This window comes from Aulonocara sp. 'chitande type north' Nkhata Bay, linkage group LG22 (assembly GCF_057382095.1).
Source record: "Aulonocara sp. 'chitande type north' Nkhata Bay isolate Kocher_YH1m ecotype deep benthic linkage group LG22, A_spYH_male_GT1.1, whole genome shotgun sequence".
NCBI lineage: Eukaryota > Metazoa > Chordata > Actinopteri > Cichliformes > Cichlidae > Aulonocara > Aulonocara sp. 'chitande type north' Nkhata Bay.
In genome coordinates, this window is record NC_141364.1 from 23057164 (window position 1) to 23081918 (window position 24755).

Here is a 24755-nt window from a genome sequence, read left to right on the forward strand (position 1 = left end):
GCCCTTGGAAAAACAAAAGTCTCAGAGCCTAATGACCCCAATAGTACCCAGAATGTGACTTGTGACTACTTATTGGAGCAAAAACATCTGTAAATTACCCTGGGGTAGTCATTGAGGTAACTTTTTTTTCTCCCTCATCTAAAGGGGTGCATATTTCTCCTAAAGTGTTTCAGAGAATCCAAACCTAGAGCAGCGAGTGAGGAACAACAGGAAGGAGGAGAGAGGATGAGATAAACCGCCCTCTCCTTCACTCGTCTCCACCACACGCTGCTGCTGCAGGGAGGAAGAGGGACTTTATCGCTAGCCTGCAGTGAAGTCAGTTGTTTCTAAATGAAGGATTCGTGTTTTCTACCTATTGGAGCTGTCAGAGAGGAGAGTGAGTGCGTCTCATTCCAGCAGCAGTGACTGGAGCGCACACGGCAAAGAAATAAGAGAGAGGAGAGGGAAGCGCGTAGACTGACTCAAGCGTGAGGAGGTTTCCAGTACACCGTAAGACCGGGACTTGCGTGATCGTGAGTAAAAACAACTATAGGGTTTTCTTTAATTTCTGTAAAGTAATGGGAGCAATGTATATATGATTCTTGGCGTTTGGAGTTTGCGCATTTTTTTTTAAAGTGCACATGATGTTTATATAACTTTTCTCACTGTTGAGTAACTTATCTTCTAGAGCGTACAGCTTTCAAAACAACTTAAAAGGCGGGGTTGCGTTTCCAAGAGTAAGAAATCCTTCTTTCTTTAGTTCTTTTTTACTTTAGATTTGGGAGCCTTGCACTATAAAACACCGGTGACAGCTAGAGAAATGCTTTTGGTTTAGACGTTCAGACAGTCATTTGATTTGTGTGATGTTGTGTGCCATTTATATTCATGGCGGAACGAAATGAATAAGCCTTCTGCTCACTGTCACAGGTTGAAGTGAACTCAAGATATAGCGTGACGGAGTAAGCTAAATGTGCCGAGCGGAGATGGAAAAGCGCACGTGTGTGTGCGCGTGTGTGCGCGCGCGTCACATCGTGAAGGATTTGGTGCGTAAGCGCCCTGTCATGTATCATTTCCCGTTCACTAAACTACCGCCGTTAACGGGCTCCACCAGCCAGCCACGTGTTGTGTGTGTGTGGTTGGGGTTGAACACACCAGAGAGGGGGGGAGGGAAAGGAAAACCAGAAACATGTAATTTCAAGCTAGGCTGCGCTCACAAAATGCACGGGACAGCGATTAGTTACACGGGTATGTATGACTGCTCACTGTACAGCAACAGCGGTGACTGACACCCAGTTTATCATACTGGCCGTGCTAAGAGCTGCCTGATGTTCTCTGTGTCACCAGTTATTCTCGCTCCTCTGATATCCAGTCTAATAGGCCCGTGTATGATGGATTCAGGAACCTCGGGGCTTAGTAAATTGATGCTCCAGTCTAAGCCATCTTCCTTTGTTCATAAACTGTGCTTTAAAAAAAGAAAAGAAAAGAAAAATAGGCTGTGCGAGAAGCTGTGAGACAGACCAATACATCAATGTCATAATTTGTTTTTATCCTCCCAGTGCATCCTCGTTAAAACACCGTTTGAGGTGACTACTTTGTTGCTTAGGGGGAGTCACACTTCGCTCCTAGCAACTTGACATGCTCCCTCTCTGCTCCCTGCCTGTCTTTTATCACTCTCTCTGTCTCCTTTTGCCTCATTGTATTTTTTCCCCTTCTCTTTCCTGATGATCAGCGTCCATCATGCTTGAATAGGATCTGAGTGGAGCTCCCCACCCAGTGGGAGGTGAGCTGTCGCCCCAGGGCTTAGTCTGTCACCTCTAATTTTGAAATTCAGTGAAATACTGTGCAAACGCATGTATGTAAGATAGCTAAAATAAGCATGCAGTTTTCATTATAGTGCCTTGATTTACTGTTAAACAACTGCGTAAACTGCGTGACTTAAATCAGAGTTCCAAACTATTTTGGGAGCCAAGCCAACTTTATTTATAAAGTGTTTTAAAAACAGTAACCACTGACCAAAGTACTGAACAATGGACTTAAAATATGTCATATAAAATAGAAAAATAATATTTGAAACATATTTTATATAAAATATATATAAATTCAACAAATACATAGATTTTAAAGGGGAATAAGATAAACTAATAACAAAACTCTGCATGTACACTAACCTATTTATAATGCCATCCACTCACAAATAGTGCAAATTGTGGCTTTTAAAGTTGGCCCATAAAGTAAAATAGAAGCTAGCAGTGACTGTTTTATTTGCCTCTTTGTAGCTATAAATCACTTTAGTGCAACAGATACACAAGATAACAAGCACTATAAGCTGCCTTTTGCAGCAAGCATAAGCAGACACTCTTCTTTAACTTCTGGTAACAAGCATGGTACAATTTCAAGCCCCTGTTATATTTTTACTATCCCAGAAACTGTAAATTAGACTACTGTAATCATTTGGTTTAAATAAGCATGTGGTTTTCATTAGAATTTGGTTAGTATTTCATTATGCTAGCAAATAGCGAAGAGATATTAATGTTATTACTCTGATAATAATATACTTAAAGTCACAGTTTAGAGTAATCCTTGCTTATTTTACGCTGGCCCAGAGTGCATCCCTCCCTCTTCTTTTAAGTCAGTTTTCTTGTGATTGGCTGCCCCTCATAAGCAGAAGATTTGAATGGCTGGTGGTTGGGGATCACATCCAGAGCTGTGCACCTGAGATGACCATATAAGGTGTGTCTGCTCTGTCTGACAGCATAAAGAGCTAAGAGAGAGAAACCTGTCTGAATCTGAGCCTTACCAGCAATCAGAGGACTGACCTTTTAGTTCAGATGATTTACTTGTAAATATGCTGATCCATGTTTCTGTGTATGATGGAAACATCTCTATTTTTGTAGCAGCACATACTGGAATATATTGCAGCCAAGCTCTGACATTCTCCATTGCTTTTAAATAATTGGCAACTTGCCCTGATCAGTCAACACACAGACACACACACACATAGACACACACACACGCACACAGGTAGGATTTCCTCTTTTGTTCTATTGTATTTTTGGGAAGATGTCAAATGTCAGTAAATGATTTTAGGGTGTATTTGTGTATAAGGTTGTTTAAAAAAAAAACTCCTACACATTCAAGAAGTGTCACATTTATATGCATCTGTTTTGTTTTTTAGTTTATTTATTTTTATTTAGTTTATTAAACAATAAAACGCTAAAACAAGAGTTCATTTAGTCATGTAGATATGTCAAGATGTTCAAAATGAACTTCAGTATGGGAGGTTCATCAAAATGGGGAAGAAAGGCAATTTAAGTGACTTTGTATCTGGCATGGTTGTTGGTGCCAGATGGGCTGGTCTTGATCTGATGAGATTGTTACACACGACCGTCTCTAGAGTTTACAGAGAATGGTCCAGAAAGAGAAAATATCCAGTGAGCAGCAGTTCCTTGGGGAAAAATGCCTCGTTGATGGGAGATTTCAGAGGACAATGGCCAGACTACTTTAAGCTGACAGGAAGGCAACAGTAACTCAGATATTCCCCCCTATTTACAAGCAGGTTATGCAGAAGAGCATCTCTGAACACACAACATATTAAACCTTGAAGCAGATGTGCAACAGCTGCAGAAGACCGCACCAGATGCCACTGTTTTCAGCTAAAGCGACTAATACAATAGATTATGAGGGGCCTAATGCAGGTATGCTATTGAGTTAGCCCTAAAACAATAACAGTGTTCAGTATCAGACAGAAAATGCCAGTTTCAGCTTTTCACCATTGTGGTGACTCCCAAGTGGTTCTATCTGCATTTACTGTGAAATTCCCACAGCCTGCGTCCATCATTTAGCTCTCACTCTGCTGCCGATGAATATTGCTACTTGGAAATCGGGCATCCCACACCCCCACCCTCCCACCCCTTCCCGTGTGGCACAGGAGTTAGCAGAGCGGTGGCATAGTGCAGACGGATTATGCTCTCGCGTAAATCTGCTGTCATTTCAAAACTCTCTGTTACAAGAGATTCTCTAATGAGAAGCCCTCTGCTACTCCCTGTCTGTCTCCCTCTTCACTCTCCTCTCTCTCTTCTTCTCTCCTTTTATCTGTCTCCCTCTCCTGTCTCTACCCGTTTAATGGATGTTTTTTTGCTGTCAAGGCCTTTTCTTGCCTGTGTGTTTGCGCGACAGCAAGCGAGAGATTCTGTTTGAAGTCGACATGTAGAGAAAAAGGCCTCGCGTGTAGCGAAAAAGGCCTCAAGTCTTCAACTCAGACGAGTTTCTGTTGCACTACAACCTAGGTTTTTCATTTCAGTGTTGCGTCCAATTACAGATACAGAATACAACGAAAGGGATAATGAGGTGTCGAATAAATAGAATAGAGCAGTTGGCCAGTCAGGACCAAGACCAATCACAATTTATTTAAGAACAACTAAATCAGCTGTTACTATCAAAACGGTAAGTGTGTTATCCCAAGTGGTGATGGTTTCCCACTGTTGCATAGTGCCTTGTGAATGGAGTGAGACTTTGAATGGATGTGATGTGTCTGAAGATTTTGCATGGAGTGGGGCAAAACTTGGAATCGGATGATGAGCAGATCCAAGGGAAGTGATGGAAGACTGTTGTCTTTCTATATGATTGTACTCCCCATCTTTCCTCCTCCCTCCTAAATTTGATCCTACCATCTACTCCCAAACCTAAATCCCTATTCCCTAACCAGCCAGGATGAAGTCTGCTAAACATCCCCACATTACCCTACCTTTACCCCCGTCAGCAGACAGAGTGTATTAAAGTAGAGCCCAGGAGGGAAAATATTTAGGAGTGGATGTACATGCTGTAACTCAGTCATAACTCGGGGCCTACTCGACTGTCTGTTTGCCTGTCTGGAGACACTGTAATACTTTTACGGGACTTAGTAGGCTCTGCAGGGGAGAAGACTCGTGAGACAACAGACAAAGGGAATGGATGGCTAGAGGACAGGGGGTGTGGAAGGGCACACTGTAATGTTATATTGTAAAGACAGAAAGGATTAGAAGTGGCACATGGCAATAGATGCGGCAAAGGTTTAGTTTATTGGAATTCCCATCAGCTAAAGCACAGCAGTATCTATTCTTCCTGGGGTCCACACGGTGATATGAGGGACACAGTGAGAAGCGAGGTCGGGCAAGGTGAGGACTGAAATGGCATGACTGGAGAGATGTTAAGAAAAGAAATGTGGTTGGATGAAGCAAATGTAGAGGTCAGAACTGGTGACAAGAAAGAGGATGTTGCAAGACTGGCAATCAGACGGACACAAAAAGCAAGAATGAGAAAAATGAAGAGTTTACTGTAAGGATAATCAAGGCCATTGTGCCAGCAGTGTGCACGGACTGGCCCTAATCAAAGGTGGTGGACAGAAGACGTAAGAGCGAGCGTTCTGCAAATTAAGAACAGGAGACAGCGAAGATCTAATGGTTTATGGGAGTTTAAGAAGGGTCAAGAGGAAAAGGGAGACAATCTGATAAGATATGCTGTTGACTCTCTCCTTGTCCTTCCCCCAAAGCATCATCCCTCCATCTCTCCTCATTTGTCCTCATTATGAAGCAGCATGTTCTATTGAAAGAATGATGAGTTTTAATTATGTTCTCTTTGCAAAATTTATTATAACGGAGTGTACTCTTTTAAGACAGATGACCTACAAAAATATAACAAAGCTGCTTCCCTTTTTATTTTTTGCAACTTTTTAACCTTTCAAAAATGCATGTACAATACGATAAAAACTGTAAGTCACCCAAACCCACATAACGCGCACACACATAGACACGCACATGCATGCATGCGCAAACCAGGCTTAATGTAGTCTGTTGGGATCGTTAGCCGAGTTAATGTCCATGCACTTGGCCCAATGGGAGCGTCTGTGTCATTCTCCATGCTCCCTGAACAGATATGGCGATACAGATATAGACCTGGCCCTGGGGAACACATATACACGCTCACAAGAACACACTCGCACCCATAGATATGCAGATGCCTCATCTTGTGACTCTTACGGGCCGTGGTAGATGGGAATATTAAGCTTATCTGTGGAGATGTTTGGAGAGTGCCAACCCTGTCACATCTGATTAGCTTGATTTTGGCCACGCCCCCCAGTCTCTTGTCATTTAGCCCCTTTCTCTGCCCCCCTCTTTTTGTAATTCTACTTTCTGTTCCCAATTATTTATAGCATTTTCCAGAGAAATTTCAAGCCATACACCGAGCTGTTTTTCCAATCACCTGTTCTCAAGGCAATCTGGTGTCCTTACATAATTTTTTTTTTACATTTATTAAAAGAACACGGATTTCTTTGTGCTTCAAGGCAAGCTTTGGATCAACATATAAATTGGTTAGCTGTACAACATGCCTAATACCTTGGTTGCCCTCTCCTCTCCTCTTTCTATCTAGTCTCGTGTCGCTCTGCTTGACAGGGCAGGAAATCAGTCTCATTTCTCCTTTAATTCGTTCTGATCAAACATGTCGCTCTCAATCAGCCCTATTTGATTAGGAGATGCCCGTATCACACCCCACCAAACAGGTAATGGCTGACGCTCTCATATTTCAGTGCGCTACAGCAGCACACGTGTCTGTGTGAGGTATGAACGTGCAAACCTTAGATACACACATTACCTCCCCCCCAAAAAATGGATTTAGGTTTGTGTGTGACTATCACACACTTTATTGGAAGTGCTAATGCATTTTGTATATTTAGAAACTCAATCGATTCCATGTCTCCCACTCAAGTCTTTGTTCCATGCTTCTCTGTTTTTTTTTTTTCTTATCATCGCAGATCTTTTGAACAAGCTTTCTAATCTCACCCATCTCCTCTCCTCACACAGAGATATGGGGTGTAGGCTCCCAAAGTTGCGCAAGACCGAAGAGAGGCACAGCCCAGGAAACATTTACTCCACCCTCCGACGTCCTCAGGTGGAGACCAAAGTAGGAGTGGCCTACACCTACCACTTCCTGGATTTCCTGTTGGGAAAAGAAGGTATGAAGTGCAGCTCCACGTCCTGTCAGTCATCTCTGTTTAACAGACAGAAACATATCCCCATTTATGTGTACAGGTGTTTTCTTTGTTCTTCTTGAGAGCTCAAGCTGGCCCTGCGTAATCTCGCTGAAACACATACGGCAAGATCGCTGGTCACATCAGCTGTGTGGAGCTTTTTATCAGCATCCTTCAGCTCATTATATTAGTTATACGACCTATGCCTTTACGGTTTTGATGCCATCCTGTTTTCTACGGTGAAAAAAAAGCTCTGACAACCTGACTATGAGCTCCTGCCAAGTGCCAAACTGACGTTAAAGCGAGTGAGTGAGTAGCTGGCAAACATAGGTGTGTAATTAGCAGCTAAAATAGCCAAATACAGTCCACGGTTACTAGAGGCCAAAACTGAAGGAAGGAAGAGCTGCAGGATACTTGACTCAGTTTTCCAGCTAACCAGTAACAAAAGTTAAAACAGATGATGAGAGTTATTCCTTCTTAAGTGCCAGAACCATAAATAAGAAACTAAGTCATCACCCATTAGCAGTATCATCTGTCTGTTCCATATTGTTTCAGCTTAGTCTAATAGCTATTGGCTTTAACAAGAGCTCTCTCAGTATTTGTTTCCTTTGTAACCGATAGATCGGTTTTATAATTGATTCTTGGCAGAGCGAATCTAAAGATGCCTTTACAAATTTTAGTTCCCGAATCCTTCTGCTTGCTAACAATCGTTATGACAGCAATGAATGAGTGACTGACTAAATGAATGACTGATAGAGATTTCAGACGCAGCTCAAATAAGAAGAATAAATCTTGGCCCTGATATGCAGCAGGCAAGCTTCATTTAGATCTGATTCCTGTTTGTCCCAGTTCCAGTCTGGAGGAGGCTCCGAGGAATGTGCCTTCACATTTGGCCATTCCAAAGTGATTCGGAGGAATTCTTTAAACTGAGCCTGGTTGTTTGCTGTAGTTTGCTGTTTTATGTCGAACTCTCCTTTGCTTTGTCATCCTGAACTCTGGTTACAGATTTGTGCGCACGCATGTGTGTGTGTACTACTCGTAAAATAGCCACAGTAGCTATTCTAACTTTAAACAGTCAAGTGAAATGTTTAGGTCAGCAGCTCTTGTCTTTTTTTTCCTACATTAAGTATCTTGAGGGAAGAAAGTGGCTTATAAGTTGAAGTTGTTTCTGTGTGCAGCTCCTGTTGCAGTGAGTTCAAAGCCTCTAATTCTGAGATTCAGCTGTTATTGTGCTGCAGCAGTGCCCTCTAACATCCCTTTGCTGCTCCCTCTCACAGTGACAGTGTAGTAAAGCTGACGAGTGTGCGCGACATGCCGCCTTTGGAAATGCGCGTTTTTGTTTGCACCGTTTTGCAAATATGAACAATTGTGTGTATGATAATGCGTGGGCGTGTATGCTGACTGCGTCTTTAGAACATTTGATGAGAATCCTCAAGAGGCATTTGGTTTCTAAAAATACTAATTCTGCCATTATGCCGGTGTGGTCTGTGGAGAGAAGGCGTGAGGGGAAAAATAGGGGTGTGAAGGAGAAACCGTTGCGTCGAAGCCTCTTTGCCTTATGGCTTAATGTTTCTAAGACCCTCTGCTGTGCACTTCATCACCTGACAAGGAGAAGCAGGTGCGAGCAGCTCACCGAAATCCTTTTTCTGTTCGAGTTTCAAATGCAACAGTGTAACAGACAGCAGGCACAAAGCCACAGCCAAGTGGCACTGGTCCGGTTGCCAGTCGGCTTCGTTTTCAGCCAGCCCTGTTATGTTTGGCAAGTGGGTTAGGCTCTAGTGTTGGCAGAGAGAAATATGGCAACCCCAAATGGTGGTGACCAAAACAGACAATAGACATGAGGATTGCTTGTCTTCCTTGTTGCTGAAGGCGGTAGCAGATAAATTGTCTAATCACATGTGCCGCAGCATACACACATATAGATACAGGAGGACCACACACACTCTTACACGGTGATCATATAAGCATCCACGGTGCTACATTCACACACAAAAAAACACTTCATAGCACTTAGTCAACAGAGTTAGTGTTATCGTTCAACAGACAGGCAGGTCATTTATATGGTAAACTCACTGACGCCACCTGAGCTGCTTAAGATTGGTAGACTATTTTAGGATAAACACAGCTACTATGAATTGATTGTGTGTGTGTGTGTGTGTGTGTGTGTCTGTGAGAGTGTATATGCCGGCCCCTCTCTCTCCATTTGTGATAGAGAGACCAAGAGAATTGAAGGATTCCTGGAGGATTATCTGATTGTTTGTGGAGATTGAGAGACCTCATTCCCAGCAAAGGGATTTATTTGTATTTGTGTGTGTGCGCGTGTATGTGTTTGTGTGTATGTAGGAGGCAGATAGAGGAATCTGTATGTCAGCCTGTGTCATTGAGGAAACCCACGGTCAAATGCGTGCTTTAATTCAATTTGGCTTCCATTAATAGTATTATTTCCCTGCCAGCGTGACTTGATGACTCCTCCACAGTAACGAAAAACAAATATTTTCCCCGGTGCCGCTGTGAAATATGGGAGACTGGATGGCTGTTTATTAAACTAAGTTGTGTTCTCGGGAAGAGGAACTTAATGTTCAGAGTGAGGAGGAATACAGTGTGATTTCTAACTTGACCTTTGACCGCTGAGTGATGAAACTCACCAGAAACAATGTTGCTGATGATACAGTGTCAGCCTTTGTTTTCTGAGCTCTCGCAGTGGTTGAGCTAAAAAAGAAAAATATTATTTGTTTTCCATGTGACTAAGCCCAGCTCCGGGTCACGGCAACCCTGTGATTAATCCAAGGAGGATGAGGAGAAATATGTTCAACATTTCGGGCATTTGCCCTGCGGTTCACACATGGCCATTTATTTGGTTTGTCAAGGCGCGTCTCGTCACGTGACTCCATTCTAATGTCTCCTTCTATTCAGCGGTCTTATTACTCTCTAATCACCGGTCTGCTGTAGCTTGACAGATCGTCTTGGCTTGGCGAAAGGTACGATGATCTTCATTATCGATGCTGTAACACTGATCGGTTACCTCGACATTGTCAGCGTGAATGTATGAAATCTAACAGCCAGGTGTGGCATTTAAACCCGGCCGGCTTTGGTGTGGAAGATCTGCTCAGTAATGAACAGAAGAAATGGAAAAGAATGGAAAACCAGGTAGAAAAGAGTGGAGAGTGCAGTCATGGTGGTTTATTAGAGAACAGAGGACAAAAAAAAAGAAGAGTTGTGGTGAATGCTCGCTGGGTCTGGTGCGGGGAGGGGAACGAGCAGCTTGTGAGTGAGGAGAGAGGAGAAGTCGAGAGAGAGAGAGCTAGAGGTGTGAGAACGAGTGAGCGGGAGCCAGGACTCTGCCGACGTGTGAGGAAGGAAGTTAGGTGTGATGCTGTGTGACTAACGCTGGTCTCTGGAGCAGACAGCGAGGAGCTGAACTCTGCTGATGACTTTCTGCTGCCCTGCAGAGATGGAGACCCACTCGGCTCATTAAAACTTACAACATGTGTCTAATGCTCAGCTCTGTGTGTGTCCCTGTGTGTGTGTGTGTGTGTGTAGCTGGAGCTGTTTGCGGTGCTTTTGCATACCTGTGGGCAAGTTTATTTTCGAGCAGAGTTATGCGCACAGTTTTTGCAATGGTTTTGCGTGTATTTTTTGTGTACTTCACTCACACCACACTCACACCACAACGTTATGGCGGATTTTTCCTTACATGGCCTTGCTATTAGAATATCTCATGTGATGCATTTGGCATGCCACAGATCCATCACTTGTGGCATCTGCACATTGCCTGACGCATTTTTTTTCAAGGTAAGCATATCAACATTTTTCAAAACGGAGAGCTTGTCAGCCTGACGTAGTTCAAATCATCCCATTTTTTTTTTTTTGCAGTTTCAGTCTTATTGGCAAAAGGCCTTGAGAGAATGCCAGCAAAGATGGCAGAGAGATGCTATGTGTCAAAAGTGAGCCAGACTGGAATTCACAGCATCACAAGTACATGGGCACTGTATGTGCCTTAAGCGCCACACTGTGTTCTCACCACAGCAAAACCTTTTCTCTCTGGTTTGTACTTGTCAGCCATTTTTTGTGAACCCGACGCTTTCTCTGAGACATTTCTCATAAAGTGTGTGTACTGAGGACATCGTTCCTCCATTGTCAAAACTCAGATACTGACCGGCAACTCTCATAACTTGGAGCTACATTCCTCAAACGGCGGGGGAGCTCCAGGCTCCTGGAAGTTGATTATTTTATAGTCACTGTTTTGGCACATATTCTCGCCTAAAACCTCTGCAAGTCATTAGAAGGCTATTTAAATAAACGTGAACCTCCAGCAAGCAGGGGGATAAGCCTTGAGGGTGGCTGTAAGTAGTAATCCGCATGCATCACCTAGCAGGCTTAGCGCAAGCGCTTTCTTCCTAACGCACGCACACACTCAGACAACAGAGGCAAAAAGATGGCCCGCACGCACACGCGCATTCGCTCGCACAGTGATGCTGTGGCACACATACACTGCAAAATATGCTTTACAGTCACACATTGAAATTCTGGGATTTGTACAAGGAATTAATAAGCCCTTTCAGGCAACTACAGGAAGGGGATGACTCTCACGCTCTACATGTAGCTTGTGAAATCATGGGTCAAAAAGTGAGACATTGCCTTTAGCCCAGTGTGGCAATGATGTGGTCAAAGCTGAGATAAAAATAGAAGATCCACAGAACTGTCCCACAGTTGCTTCTTGTGCCCGTGAAACAATGTATCCTTGGATTAGTCTCTCTTTTAAGCAGTTGTAGTGTGTGGATGGACATTTTGATAAAAACACTCATACTTACTTAAATGTGCACTTTGCCCTCTTAGTTTCAAACCCCAAAAGTCACAGAAAAAAAGACAGTTTGATACTGATGCACCCATCAGACTCTTTCACCCTTCTGACACTAACCTCCCTGGCACCACAAAACTCCAGCCGGCTTTTCGGCCCTGAGCCGTTCCCATTCTGGAGCAGAATCGCATCCTCCCTTTTAAATCCCACAGTGGCAGACGGTATAAATGAAGTCGCTTCCCAGCCTAAAGCACTTGCAGAACACCCTAATAACTTTCTGTATTCCTGTCGGCATTAGCTGCGATGCCTCGCCTGCATCTCGTTGGTGGGTGAGTGCCAGCCGTGCAGGGCTAATGACGGCTAATGACTGTTTACGGTGACAGGATCGTTGTTATCCCCCCCCACACCACCACCACCCTACCCCAGTCTCCAGCTGTTATTATTATTATCACTGTACTGCTTTTGATAAGTCCCCACAGACACCCTTTTAAGTGTTTGCCTGATGAAAGGCTCTTGTGGTTCCAAGCATTTATGCCAAAATGATGTGATGGTTGGATTTTCTCTGGGAGTTTTTTTCCCCTTTCTTTCTCCTATTGTTTCACTGAGATGGGAGTCAGGAGAATGTGTCCTCATGTGCTTGTATCCCTAACATACTTGCCAGCTTCTTGGGTGTCTGTATGTGTGTGTATGTGTGAACATGCCAGATGATGAGGAACAAATTGAAAATGAGATGGTTTGCACATTTTCTTTCCCTCTCTCTCTCCATGTGTGGATGTCTGTGTGTTTTGTGTGTGTGTCTAGTTAATTTATTCAGGTTATTTTCTCTTCTCCAGACCCATGCAAATGAGATTGAATGGGGAAGGATGACAAGCATTCAGGCACAAACAGACAGCCTCATCTCTCGCTCTCTTTCTCTGCTCTCCTCCTTCTCCAACCCAGCTCTGCTAACCGACTCGTTCTTTCTGTCTGCTGTTTTCTTTACTTGTCTTCTCTCTTTTTTTTATTCCCCTCCCTGCCGCCCTCCTCCCTCTCACACACCTGGCTTCGCTCAAACACCCAGCCATGTGCATGCTTCCTTAAAAGCCTGTAAACAGGCAGAGAGCCTTACTACAATGCACCGACCTCAAGAGGGTCGCTCTCACAAACATTGCGCTCTCCCTGGTGGATTTGCCTCCATACGATAAGCTCTGCTAACCATTTCCACTGAAGTAAACGGGTTTTCTTTCCATTGTGTTTGGTAATAAGAGAAGCAGCTCTGTGTTAGCGATTGCTGCTAATACCGTACGCCCAAACAGGCGATGTGATAGCATTGTCTGTCAAACCTTTTGATGTGTGTGTGTGTGTGTGTGTCTGTGTCGGGGGGAAAGATGTGTTAAACTCTCTGTTAATATGGGCGAATGTGGTTCCTAATAAGCACTTTCCAGCATCTGTCCATCCATAACAGTGTGTGTCCCTGCACACTTGTGTGTGTTTTCCAAAAGCCAGACTGTGCTGGTGACAGTGAGGACAGAGGCTAATAGTTCCGGTGTAATTAGTTTCAGATTTAGCATGAAGATGCCATGTGTTGTTGTTCAGTGTGAATTATCATAATGAAACATGCTCCATCTTTGTTCCTTCACACCCTTTGTCCCTTTGTCTCTTTCCCCACCTCTCTGTTTTTTTTTTCTGCCCCCACCTCTTTGTTTCAGCTTTTATCCACTCCTATGTAATTCTCTGCCACCTTTTACAACCTGCTCCTTATTTCCCATTACCCTATCCTTGTATAACCTTGTTGTTCTCCCTTTCCTCTCACCCATTTTCCTCCCTCCAGAGGTGCCGGTGTCATCAGTCCTTTGTCTGTCCTCGGTCAGAGAGCTGCCGGTTCAAGTCAGGGAGCTCTACACACAGGGTTTTGTCCTGGTTGCCGTCCACCCTTTTGTTCACCCCTGCGGGCCCCGCCAAGCACACATCCAGCGCCAGCTCCACCGGGCCGTGCTGGTCCGAGAGACACCGAGGTAAACCTATTAAACATGCTTATGCCTATGAGCAACTGTACCCAGCTTTAGGGAAGAAATTGTAACCTGTAAGATTATTCACTCCAGATTGATTAAGATAATTAAGATGATTAATTTGCAGCCTCATTTAGGCACTCGTTTGAAGCTGCCAACCTATGTGACTTCATTGTTTTGACATGGAAGCCAATTGAGACTCATTATCACAAGCTTCCTCACCTGCTTTTTTTTTTTAATTGCTGGTGAGTCAGCCACTTAAAATGGCTAACTTTAGCTCTGTATCCCAATTCTCTCACTCTTGACTATAAATGTAATATACTGTACTGAGACTAAATCGTGTAGCTGTCTCATCTGTAACCCAGTTCTTCTTCACTTCTTGCATGTTTCCAACCTGAGTTCATTTTCAGCGTCTCATCAAAGAAGTTAATGAACCCAAATATAAACCATGAGCTCTCCTAACACTGTTCATTATTTATGAGTATATATCATCATATGTGTAGTCCTGTTGATGTGTTTATTGATGGCTCGGTTTCATTTTTATCTTTGCATCATATTAAGTTTTCCCAACGTTCTCCGTCTGTTTTCCTGATTTTCATTTATCCTATGTTGACGTTCCTGTTTTTTCCAGTTGCCTGTGCTAGCTTTTTAGCCATTTTGGCACAGGAAGTTGTCTTGAGACTGTTTGTACTGTAAGGTAAAGACACTACAATATTATTCAGAGAACCCCTGTAGTCAGACAATCCCCAATGAGTAAGCACTTGGTGAGAGTAGAAAGGAAGAACTCTCTTTTAACAGGAAGAAACTGCAGAACTGGGCTCAGGGAGGGTGAACTGTCTGCTGCAATTGGTTGTGTGGTGGAGGAGAAAGAGCGAGGAAAAAAAAAAAAGGAGCACAGACAAAACACAAACTTTAGGAGACAGAAGAGAAAAGTTTATGAAATGCTACTGTGGCATGAAAACGAGCTGGCAATGAACAATGGTGAAAGGAGGAGGAATGCTCAGCCAGCCTAAAGCAGCACAACTAAGTAAGGGTTCAGTGTCATGTGATCCAGCCCCAATTTTAAGCTTTATCAAAAATGAAAGTTTGGGCCCTAATCTTAAAAGTAGATAGGGTGGCTGTCTTCAGAGTCCAAACTGATAACTGAAGGCTCTTCTTCTGGAAATTGAAAATATGCCTCTGCGCTCTGAGATTGAAGAGCTCTGTTGGGATACGATGGTACTATGAGGTCTATAAGATATGATGAGGCCTTATTATTGAGGAATATTGAACCAGACGTTTGGTACATTTCCCATGGTCTTCTATATGATCAAACTTCTTTGGACAAGAGTTTCCCGTACTGGCTGTTAGAAACAAAATAAGTTTAGGGCACTGCTGCATATTACTTTTCAGACCCAGAGGATAGATCAGTTTTATAGTTTGTGGAGTACTAAATTTTATGATGACTTCAGTTGCTCCCAGTAGAAGAATAATGGTTGGCTAGTCTGACCATAAGAGGTTTAAAATGTTTCTCCCATTTTGTGACTTACCTAAAAATCTGCCCGACTGAATTTAGAGAAACATTTATGTTTCAGGGATTCACTAAGGTTTAGCACTGTCATCAGTTCAGTTCAATTCATTTTTATTTATATAGCACCAAATCACAAAAACAGTTGCCTTAAGGTGATTTATATTGTAGGGTAAAGACTCTACAATAACAGAGAAAAAAACCCAACAGCCAGATGACCCCCTATGAGCAAGCACTTGGTGGCAGCGGGAAAGAAAAATTCGCTTTTAACAGGAAGAAACCTCCAGCAGAACCAGGCTCAAGGAAGGGCAGCCATCTGCTGCGTCAGGTTGGGGATGATGGGAGAGAGAGGCCAAAAGACAAACAGTGAAAGAGAGCCAGAGTTTAATCATTACTGATGGAAAGAGAGGTGAGTGAGGAACACCTCAAGGGTTTTGTAGCCACAGCTTTCCCATCTAGTGGCCTTCAGATTCAAGGCACTTCTGCATTGGCTTCTATTTTTCTGACCTGGAAGTTATGTTCATGCTTTTTACTGTCTATGGCAGGGATATCAAGCTAATTTTACACTTTGAGCCACGTAGAGATCACTCTGATCTTAAGTGGGCCGGACCAGTGAAACTCCTCTTTCTGTCAGTGTGAAGAAGTTAAACTACACAAATTCACTCTCAAATATTGTAATATAAGAAAAAAAAAAGTTACATTTCAATTTTTTTTGATGACAGATTTTTTTTTCTTCACTGTGAAAATGTTATATTTCTATTGTAGTGGGGAAAAAATGGATATCTTTTGTCATTAAATTTTTTTTTACCCATTACTTGATTACTTTGGTGTAATATGAAGTGCCATGGCGGAGGTCTTTATCATTAAGAAAAGCTTTAAAGTGGTGAAAATACTGTTCACATTTTCCAAAGTCTTCAAGTGGGCTGGACTGGAGTCTTTGCCAGGGTGATTCTGGTCCTGGGACACCTCTGGTCTATGGTTAGCAGGCTAGCATGAGGAAGTGGTGCTAGCATAAAAACAATGGCGTGTCTCATGTTGGAACTAGCATGGCTACAGAGCTGCAGTCTATAAGCCCACCAGTATTTGAACAAAGAGGAAATTCTCTCTTTGGATATTGTTTTTAGATGGTGGTAGTTTATTGCATCCCATTTCTGTCACTATTTGTTTTTCCATTTTCAAAATATATGGATAGGATCTGATCCTTTTAACAGCTCATGCTCTCTCCAACAAGTCATCATCTTACTAGAACCTTTTTAAAATAATTATTTGAATAAAGATGTCTCATGTAGACAGGATCATTCCTTTGTCTTTTATTCAGAGAGCTTTGATTACATAGTTTGTAAACTCCCATTGGTTGTCATCTATACACCATGAAATTAAAGGCATTACTTTGTTTAGTCTGCAGTTTTTGGCTAGCCTTCTCTCTTCCTCTTGTGTGAATTCAAGCAATGGTTTACACACACACACACACACACACACACACACACACACACACACACACACACACACACACACACACACTCTGTAGTGTACCGACAGGTGCCAAGCTGCTCCTTTGATGCCCCTCCTGCCAAGTGGTCCTGCTGCTTCCTGGCACCTGTCACCGTGGAGACGGCTGATTGCATCATCAGCACTCGCCAGAGGGGAACGGCACACTGAAAGAGAGAAACCATCTCTCCATCCTTTCATCTGCTTTCTTCAGTGATGACCGTCCCCCACTTTTCCTTTGTCCTCGTCACCCCCCTTTCGTCCCCTTTACTCTGCCTTTTATCTCCCCATCACCACCATCCCCTTTCATCAAAAACCCTAAAAATGAAAGGGAAAAAAAATATGACAGATCTACTGTTTCAAATCTAGCTGAGAATGTCGCTCACGCCTCAGAGCGCAAGATATTACCACGGCCTTCCCACTGACCTCAATCCAAATCTGAAGAGGCGTATCTGAATACTCCTTTTATGATGGTGTCTTGCAGCGGGAGCAGAAGGAAATTCAGTCCTTCTTCTGTCTAATAAGTCTTTTGTGGTTTTGATGAATGTGTGTTCTCCTAAAATGGAAAATTCTCCCTGTATCAGATTTGACATTATGTTTCTGCTGCAATCATTTTGAGCCAATGAGTGCTTGTGAACAGGAGCACATCTGCCAGATACTATATAGCTGTGGCTCCTTTAGACTAATGCTACTATGTAATGCTACTTTGTCATGCTGTGGCTATAATGACCAGGACATAAAAAACTAAATGAGACCGTCTAGCACAATGTCATTAGAGAGCCAGCGTATTCTGGCATTTTCTACTTCGCAAGAGCAGAATTTAGCTAAAGTATACATTTCTCACCTTAAATTTATTTCTCACCCTTTAGTTCAGAGAAAAGCCAATTGAGATGGGCAAGAAATCGTCTGGAGACGGATGTCTGTGTGGCTGGTCATCAGGCCGCTGACCCAGAAGTCATCCAGAGCTACGTCAAGAGGGTGAGTTCAATTGCAAGTGTAGGCAGCTCAAGCTTCACTGTGTCATATAGATGTAAAATAGTATGTCACTTTCATCACCTTGTATACCCAAAACATCATCCAGTGTTACTTTATTGAAGCCGCATGTGCAGAATGCTGGTCCTCATGTTTCTACAAGTATTTGGAGGAAAGGCCTTGTTGTGAAAAATGCACACAGGTTGTTTCCTGCTTGGTCAGAAGAAGACAGGAAGACATTAAGTATATTTAAAATTCTTCTTCTTTCATGGTTGCCTTACCATACTTACCCTCCTCGCTCACTGTCTCCATACCTGTTGCACTGTTTCTCTGTGTGTTTGTGTGTTTCATGTTGGCACAGCACGACTGTGACGGTAAAGAAAATATTACCCTGCTCATATGGCCACAGGCAACTGCCTATAATTGCCTGTCTGTGCCATATGGTAGCTCTGCCTTTGGTACTAGCATGCAGATCGTCTTCATTTCAAATGGGGCTTTTCCATTTTAAAATCTTGCAAATTCACCTGGCTGAAGAGATTTTAACAACGCGTTGTGACAGGAGCTGAACAAAAACCCAAGCCCAGATGTCATACGTAGGACCCAAGAGGGAGTTTAAAAAAAAAGAAAGATGGAAGAGAAGAAATCAGCAAAAGACACTGGATTTTGACTAGTTTCCAATTACACTGTTTGCTAAACCCGTAACAAGGAAACCAAAGGAGAAGGAACATAACGAAGAGAGTGTCATTGTAAACTACAGAAAGAAGTAAGCCCCAAAGATGGCATGCCAACACAGAGCCTCATGGTTGGCATTTATCAGCTGTTAAACTCACTTTTAGTCTTTCTGCTCATGAATTCTCCAACAGTTCTACATTGGGAAATGAAAATGTGCACTATTGAATAGATTGGCATTTGAACACCCAGAGAGCACAAAGGAAAACCTGATTGGATGGAAATGCACATCACTGAGTATAATATGATAGGCTTCGGCAGCGTGACATGAATAACCAATCAGATCACAAGCTGCCAGAGAGAGTTCGAGATAAGAACCCAGGAGCTGCATCGAGCAGGCAGACTGATGGAATATATATATATGTGTGTGTGTGTGTGCGTGTGTGTGTGTGTGTGTGTGTGTGTGTGTGTGTTCAGTTTTGAAATTTTATACTTTTTTTTTCTCGCCCCACTAGGGTACCCACTCTGTCTCCCTCTGGACATACTCATCAGATAAATCTGTGTGTAAACTTTGCGCGTGTGTTGGTAATAGCGAGTGTTTTTAAAAATGTGATATGCATGTATGGACGAGTGAAGTGTCAAAAGTAGCGGGTAATAGGGGAAGATGTGTCTCATTATTGTTCAGTGTTAGTTTGCGATCTGATTTCTCTCCTGTCGAGTCTGTCTAAAACTGTCAGCCCAAATATCAGCTGACAATTAACCACCAGAGCTCCGTGGGAGGGAGCAGCATGCGCACACATACACAGACCCACACACAAACTCTGTCACACATGTACACACACGGGTGCGTTGAGATAATGAGGTCCTTTTGTCATTTGAATATTTGATCTTTGCAGATGATTAGGTAGGTTGTTATTTTGCAGAATATCTAGTCTGCGTATGTCAGCCTTTGTTTGTGTGTAAATGAGGCTTTGTTTGCCTATAGTAAAAAAAAAAAAAAGACTGCAAATTTATTTGTGGTGCAGTGAAAGACATCCTTTATATGTATGCATCGCTCAGCTTTGTTATAATAGAGCGTATGGGTGTGCATATATTGCCGTTGCAGATCCAGGATGTAGCAGAGCAAGGTGTGATGTTTGTGGGCTTTCTCCAGCAGCCGGGGGGAGGACCTTGCTTCTTAGGAAATTGGGATCCCGACGAGCTGTCGTCCTTACATTCAAGCCCTTCTCCCATACATCGACACCCCTTCAGTGCCAACACCAGCCCAACGGATCCTACAGAACCTCGTCAAAATGGTGCTGAAACTGATCGGTGCTCCTCTGAGTTAGATCATTGTGAGTTTAAATGTAATCCACAGGAGCACAGCACTTTGGGCCCAAGAGAACCAGACTTTAGCCCCGCCCCAGGAGAGTCTAGTGAACAAGTTCTTACCTCACAGATCAGCTTCAAAGAGTCAACGAATGAACCTCAAAATCACGTCAAACCTGGTTTAGACATAGTTCAAAGCTCTGCAGAGACCCAGGGGAACGGGCTAAGTCCGACCCTTCCAGAAACAGTAGGTTCAACAAGGCCGCAGGAGCGTGGTGTACCAGGAGCTAAAGGAAACTTGAGTGGATGCACAGAAAAACGTTTTAGCCTACCAGACCAGAGAGAGAGACGTGGTTCAAGCTCAGACAGCTGGCTCAGCTCTCCAGAGCTGGATCGTAACAGTGAAAGAAAGTCTGCTCGTGCACGTGGGCAGAGCACAGTGACGACGCACAACAACAACCACATCAGGCTAAAGAGTTCCGAAGAAGACAAGGGGGCAACCTCGCCACTGGCGCAGGCCAGTAAGTACGCAGGATCCTGTTTGCTTGTTTACTCGTTGGGTTGTTTCTCCGTTTGTGAATTTTACCTGTTTGCATGTCCTGTAGGAATGCAGCTCTTTGCACTGTACAACCACACAGAAGAGCTGAACAGCTCTATGAGGTTCTACTCACTCAGGGTGCCACTGCAAGTGCAAAAGGAGGCAGGGCTAATCACAGGAGTTGATGCACACTGGCTCGACCACTTGACCCAGCATTTCAACAGCGGAGCACACCTCATTGATGGGTTTTTCCATCTCGGAGATGATAACGGTAAGTCCTGTAACCATAGCAATGCAACACCATTTTTCCATGTACTGTCATACGTAAAATAAAAGTTGACAGACCAAGGTTGTGCTTCCACTCCTTTCATGTCTTTAATTGATTGTTTTCACTTGTTTGATTTTAGTTTCAAAACTGAAAGTATGGAGTCATTTTGGCTTATTTTTATCCAATTCAGTAATTAATCTAAATGAATCCTTTCATACTATATGCTTGCATAGATTCATGGTGTGGAAAGCACCCATCTTTAACATAACCAATACAATAGCACAAACTCCTCACCCACTAAATCTATGACACTGCATTTCATGGATGCATGGATCTACAGCCTGAGCTCAGGCTGTAGATCCATGCTTCACTGTTGAGTAATGGATGATATGCATGGTGTTATGTGCAGAAAGTCCACGGCTTATGCCATAAGTCACTGTTCAGCCACCCATGGAATAAGCAGGCTTAAGTCGAGTGGAACAGGGGATGAAAAATGAGAGATTGGAGAATAGAGATTTAGTTTTTAGTTCCTCTTTGAATCCCATTTATCCATTTGTGTTTATCTAACTCTTGTCTCCAATTTGTCCCCTTTTTCTCTCCAGCTAATGGGGTTTCATCTGTGGATAGCGTGTTCATCCTCCAGACCTCTGCTGAGGAAACTGCAAACACTTCTTATGATGCTATCGTAGTTGAGCAGTGGACAGTTGTTGACGTGAGGTTTTTCAGGCTTTTAAAGCTCTAGATAAAATGTGCTCTTTTGAGCAACCATTTTGGCCTTAAGCTTGTGCCATTACCTACCTGCTTGCATTTTGCATGCATATATGTATGACTGCATTCTTTATATGTGAGACATTAGCACTCTTTCCTCTGTCCAGGGTGTTATGGTGAAGACAGACTACATCCCACTGCTTCAGTCTTTAGCTCCGTATGGATGGAGACTGATGTGCGTGCTACCCACACCCATTGTCAAGACAAACAGGTACCCAAGAAAAAACACACAACTGTCCTACCATGCACCCAGATCCAGAGTCAGTACGTGCTCTGAATCGTATCACCTAAACTCAGCAAGGACTACGCTTTGTAGACTGATTCTTTCTCCTAAGATGTTGCCTGCCTCATTGTTTTTAGGATTAGGACTGACAGCGTGGCTTAGATATGCAGGACAGATGGTCCAAGATCTGACAAATCTTGATCATATGCTCATCACAACATGAAACCGCTTTTGAAATCAGCCAGGGCTCGCGAGCAGTAACGCTGTCATTGAACTGCTGTTGTCTTGTAACCTGTCACTTTTACAAACTGCAGCATGCAGAAACTGGATTTCAGTAAATACAGTGGCGTGCACGCTTCTCGCACTACAGCGTAGCAGGTTAACAGTAGTAAAAGTGCAGCTCTCTGTCTTTGTGCAGTGACGGGAGTTTGTCGACGAAGCAAATTCTTTTTCTTCAGAGACCCGTTTTGCAGCGCAAGAGAAAAGACTTCAAGGTTTGTCTCCCTTTCTTCTTCTTCAATCTTCGCAACAAACCTGTCACTCTTCTTCTGTTGTGCCTTTAGGGCACGTGACTTTATGTCACAGAAGGTGCCATTAAAAAGTCATGTTTCTAAATATGGGATGTACAGCGAATATATAAATCCACTCTGGAAAAGTCTAATAATAGGCAAATAGTTGGCCTAAAACTGTACAGGAAGAAGGCATCAATAAAAGAGGCTTTGTTGTACTTTGTCAGGTGTCTGGAGAGATAGAAAGAAGAAGACATGACACAAAGCACAAAACTGTCTCAAACGCATGTATTTGATTTCAGATGCTGAACCTCAGGGGTCGCAGCAAGGCAAAGAAAAGTGCTACTGGAGAATTACTAGAAGAGAGAGAAACCAGGTCCCCTTTGATAGAGACAGAGATGGACAGGTTAAGAAGAAACTCAAAAGAGGAGGAGGAGGAGGAGGAGGAGGAGGAAGAGGAGGCGGGAGGAAGAGGGAAGAGCAGGGACAGCGGAAAGCGCAAAAGAGCAGTCCTGCAGCAAGGTGGGGATAAAGGGGAAGAGGATGCACCACATCAAAAGGACTTCTTGTTCCTGTCGAAGAGCAGGGCTTCTCTTGAAGACCAGGAAGAGGAAACTGACATTGACAAGATCCCACTGCCCAAGCAGGAGAAGTCAGTAAGATGGACAGATTTCTATCAGGAAGCCAACGCAGGGCCCAAGGAGGCGGCGAGGGTGGAAGAGCGGATCAGACAACAGCTCTTTTCTGGTGTTTGTTGACATATTCGGCACAAAGCGGGCAAAGGGCACTAAAAGCTGGTTAGTCTATAAAAAAGCTTTTCAACTTTTTGTTGACTTGCATTTTTTTTAGTTCTTTGTGAACAAGCCCAGAAATAACCACTGTATTCATATTGCGTTCTGTTGCTAACGCTTCTATCTGCTCTGTTTAGGGCATTAACACAATGCCTTTTGAGGTCGTAGCTCCTGTAAATGGGAAAAGTGTTGTGCAGTCTTCTGCTTCGGGTTGGTGCTGCTATGTGTCTTTAAATGAAATGAGACTGTACAACCTAGAGTTAGCCTCCAGTCCAAGCCTTAAGTATTATTCTTTCACACTGTTGTATTTTACTACATTCTTGTAATAGGACTGTGAGTTTTGATTTCAATGGGCTCACTGTATTTTTATATGTATGAAAAAAAGTATAATTTAAGAGGAAAAACAAGTGCGTAGTACTGCATTACAGCCTGAATCGATCCGTTTGTGTTCGCTTATGCGACGGCGGAAGAGTAACAAGGATGCAGCTCAGTGATGTTGATGGTATTTAAATCATTTGATACGTTGTTTTGATTCCAGTTTGTGAGCGCTTAAATGTGTGTTTTTGCTCACGTATCTCGGTCACGATTGTTAATAATCTACCCTATTTTGAAGGATTTGTTTAGAATGAATAATAATAGCACATATATAATTATCAGATGGCTTAAATTCTCACAGGTGCAGGAAAAAGTTAGTTTTTTTTCCATATTTCTGTAACAACATGATCTGTCATCAAATTTGTCTAGTGTGAAAAGTAGAAAATATTATGTGACACTCTCTATTGAGGAAAGTGACCATTTACTGGTATGACTGGGCCACTGGTAAGCCATTATGGCCTAGATGCCACAAAAAAAGCTTCAAACGATAAGTCTACCAACACTAGGTTTCACATATCAGACGAGGTTCTTATCCTTCAATGGGGTGCTTTCAAAAAGACAATTTCTTTTAGTCTCATTGAGCTACAAATCTCACTTGTGCATGTGATCTTTAGTAAATTGCACCAGTGTTCTTGGAGAGCAGTGCTTTTCGCCTTACACTCCTCTGCAGCTCACCATTATTGTTCAGTGTTCTCCTGATGATAGACTTACAAACATTATCCAAGCAGTTAGCCTGGGTTTCTTTGGGGTTCGTACTCCTTTCTCTTTGTCAGCCACTCCTGGGGAGGGCAACACTAGTGGGTGGGTTTGCATCCTTTTTCAGGGTGGTAAGCGTAAACAATTGTTATTCTGAAATCCTTAGAAATTCCTTCCTTCCTTTGTACGTACGGCGACAAAGGGTAATTATTCACTTCCCTAAATGTGAGTTATGAAGAATAGACTTTGATAGTTCTATAAATAAAAACAGAGAGCACACACACAGTCAAGTTTTAGCTGATTAAAACTGAAAATTCTTAGGTTCAGATTTCACCTACCTTTGCCACACACAGACATACAATCATGGATCATTTTCCTCAATAACTAAATGAAGTTAATAAGTGAGCATCTTTTTTTAAAAATTTAATCAGTAGTTAGGACTTTTGTTAAAATCTGGTAACAGTTTGGATCTAATTTGTGCAGAAATATAGAAAAAACTAACGGTTTATAAACCTTTATCCTGCAACATTATCAGTATGAATCTCAGATAAACAGCAAGGGTCGGGATTTGAAGTGCACTGAAGTCTTGAGTTTTGTTTTTATTATTGTAATAAGGTGTTGGTTGCAATTTGTAAGAGGAAAAGATAACAAAGCCTGTGTTAAACAAATTAACTGTCTACAGGGCTAGAAACTACTAGAGGCTGTTGATTAATTTACTTTTTTTGTAATTTGGGTAAACTTGACCTTAGAAAATGTGTAATTTAAAAATCAGATATTTACGACTCATTTCCTGGACCACCTGTGTTGTGTATAAGTAGTGTAACATGTAGGTCTTCATATAAAAAAAAAAAAAAAAAAAAAAAAGAGTCAATAAA

The 24755-nt window shown here is 42.8% G+C and overlaps 1 protein-coding gene across 3 annotated transcripts; it reads left to right on the plus strand.

Moving 5' to 3' along the window:
* The first annotated feature begins 265 nt into the window (after positions 1 to 265).
* On the plus strand, positions 266 to 24755 carry rftn1a (raftlin, lipid raft linker 1a). 3 transcript variants are annotated; one of them, XM_086279934.1, is made up of 10 exons: positions 266 to 512; positions 6816 to 6967; positions 13591 to 13774; positions 17633 to 17741; positions 19510 to 20233; positions 20318 to 20521; positions 21121 to 21230; positions 21394 to 21497; positions 21928 to 22003; positions 22321 to 24755. In XM_086279934.1, the coding sequence occupies exons 2-10, from the start codon at positions 6820 to 6822 to the stop codon at positions 22774 to 22776; spliced, it is 2115 nt and encodes a 704-aa protein (XP_086136060.1). In that variant the 5' UTR covers positions 266 to 512; positions 6816 to 6819; the 3' UTR covers positions 22777 to 24755. The 3 variants fall into 3 exon arrangements, with proteins under 3 accessions (XP_086136060.1, XP_086136062.1, XP_086136061.1); XM_086279936.1 differs by lacking the exon at positions 266 to 512 and adding an exon at positions 1734 to 1759; XM_086279935.1 differs by lacking the exon at positions 266 to 512 and adding an exon at positions 4295 to 4422.

Bases quoted from the DNA above. Each gene is read 5' to 3' on its own strand.
- rftn1a (XM_086279934.1), top strand. From the start codon at position 6,820: ATGGGGTGTAGGCTCCCAAAGTTGCGCAAGACCGAAGAGAGGCACAGC. The intron at 6,968-13,590 runs GTATGAAGTGCA...TCCTCCCTCCAG, and splicing joins TTTCCTGTTGGGAAAAGAAG to AGGTGCCGGTGTCATCAGTC. The intron at 17,742-19,509 runs GTGAGTTCAATT...TTGCCGTTGCAG, and splicing joins TCCAGAGCTACGTCAAGAGG to ATCCAGGATGTAGCAGAGCA.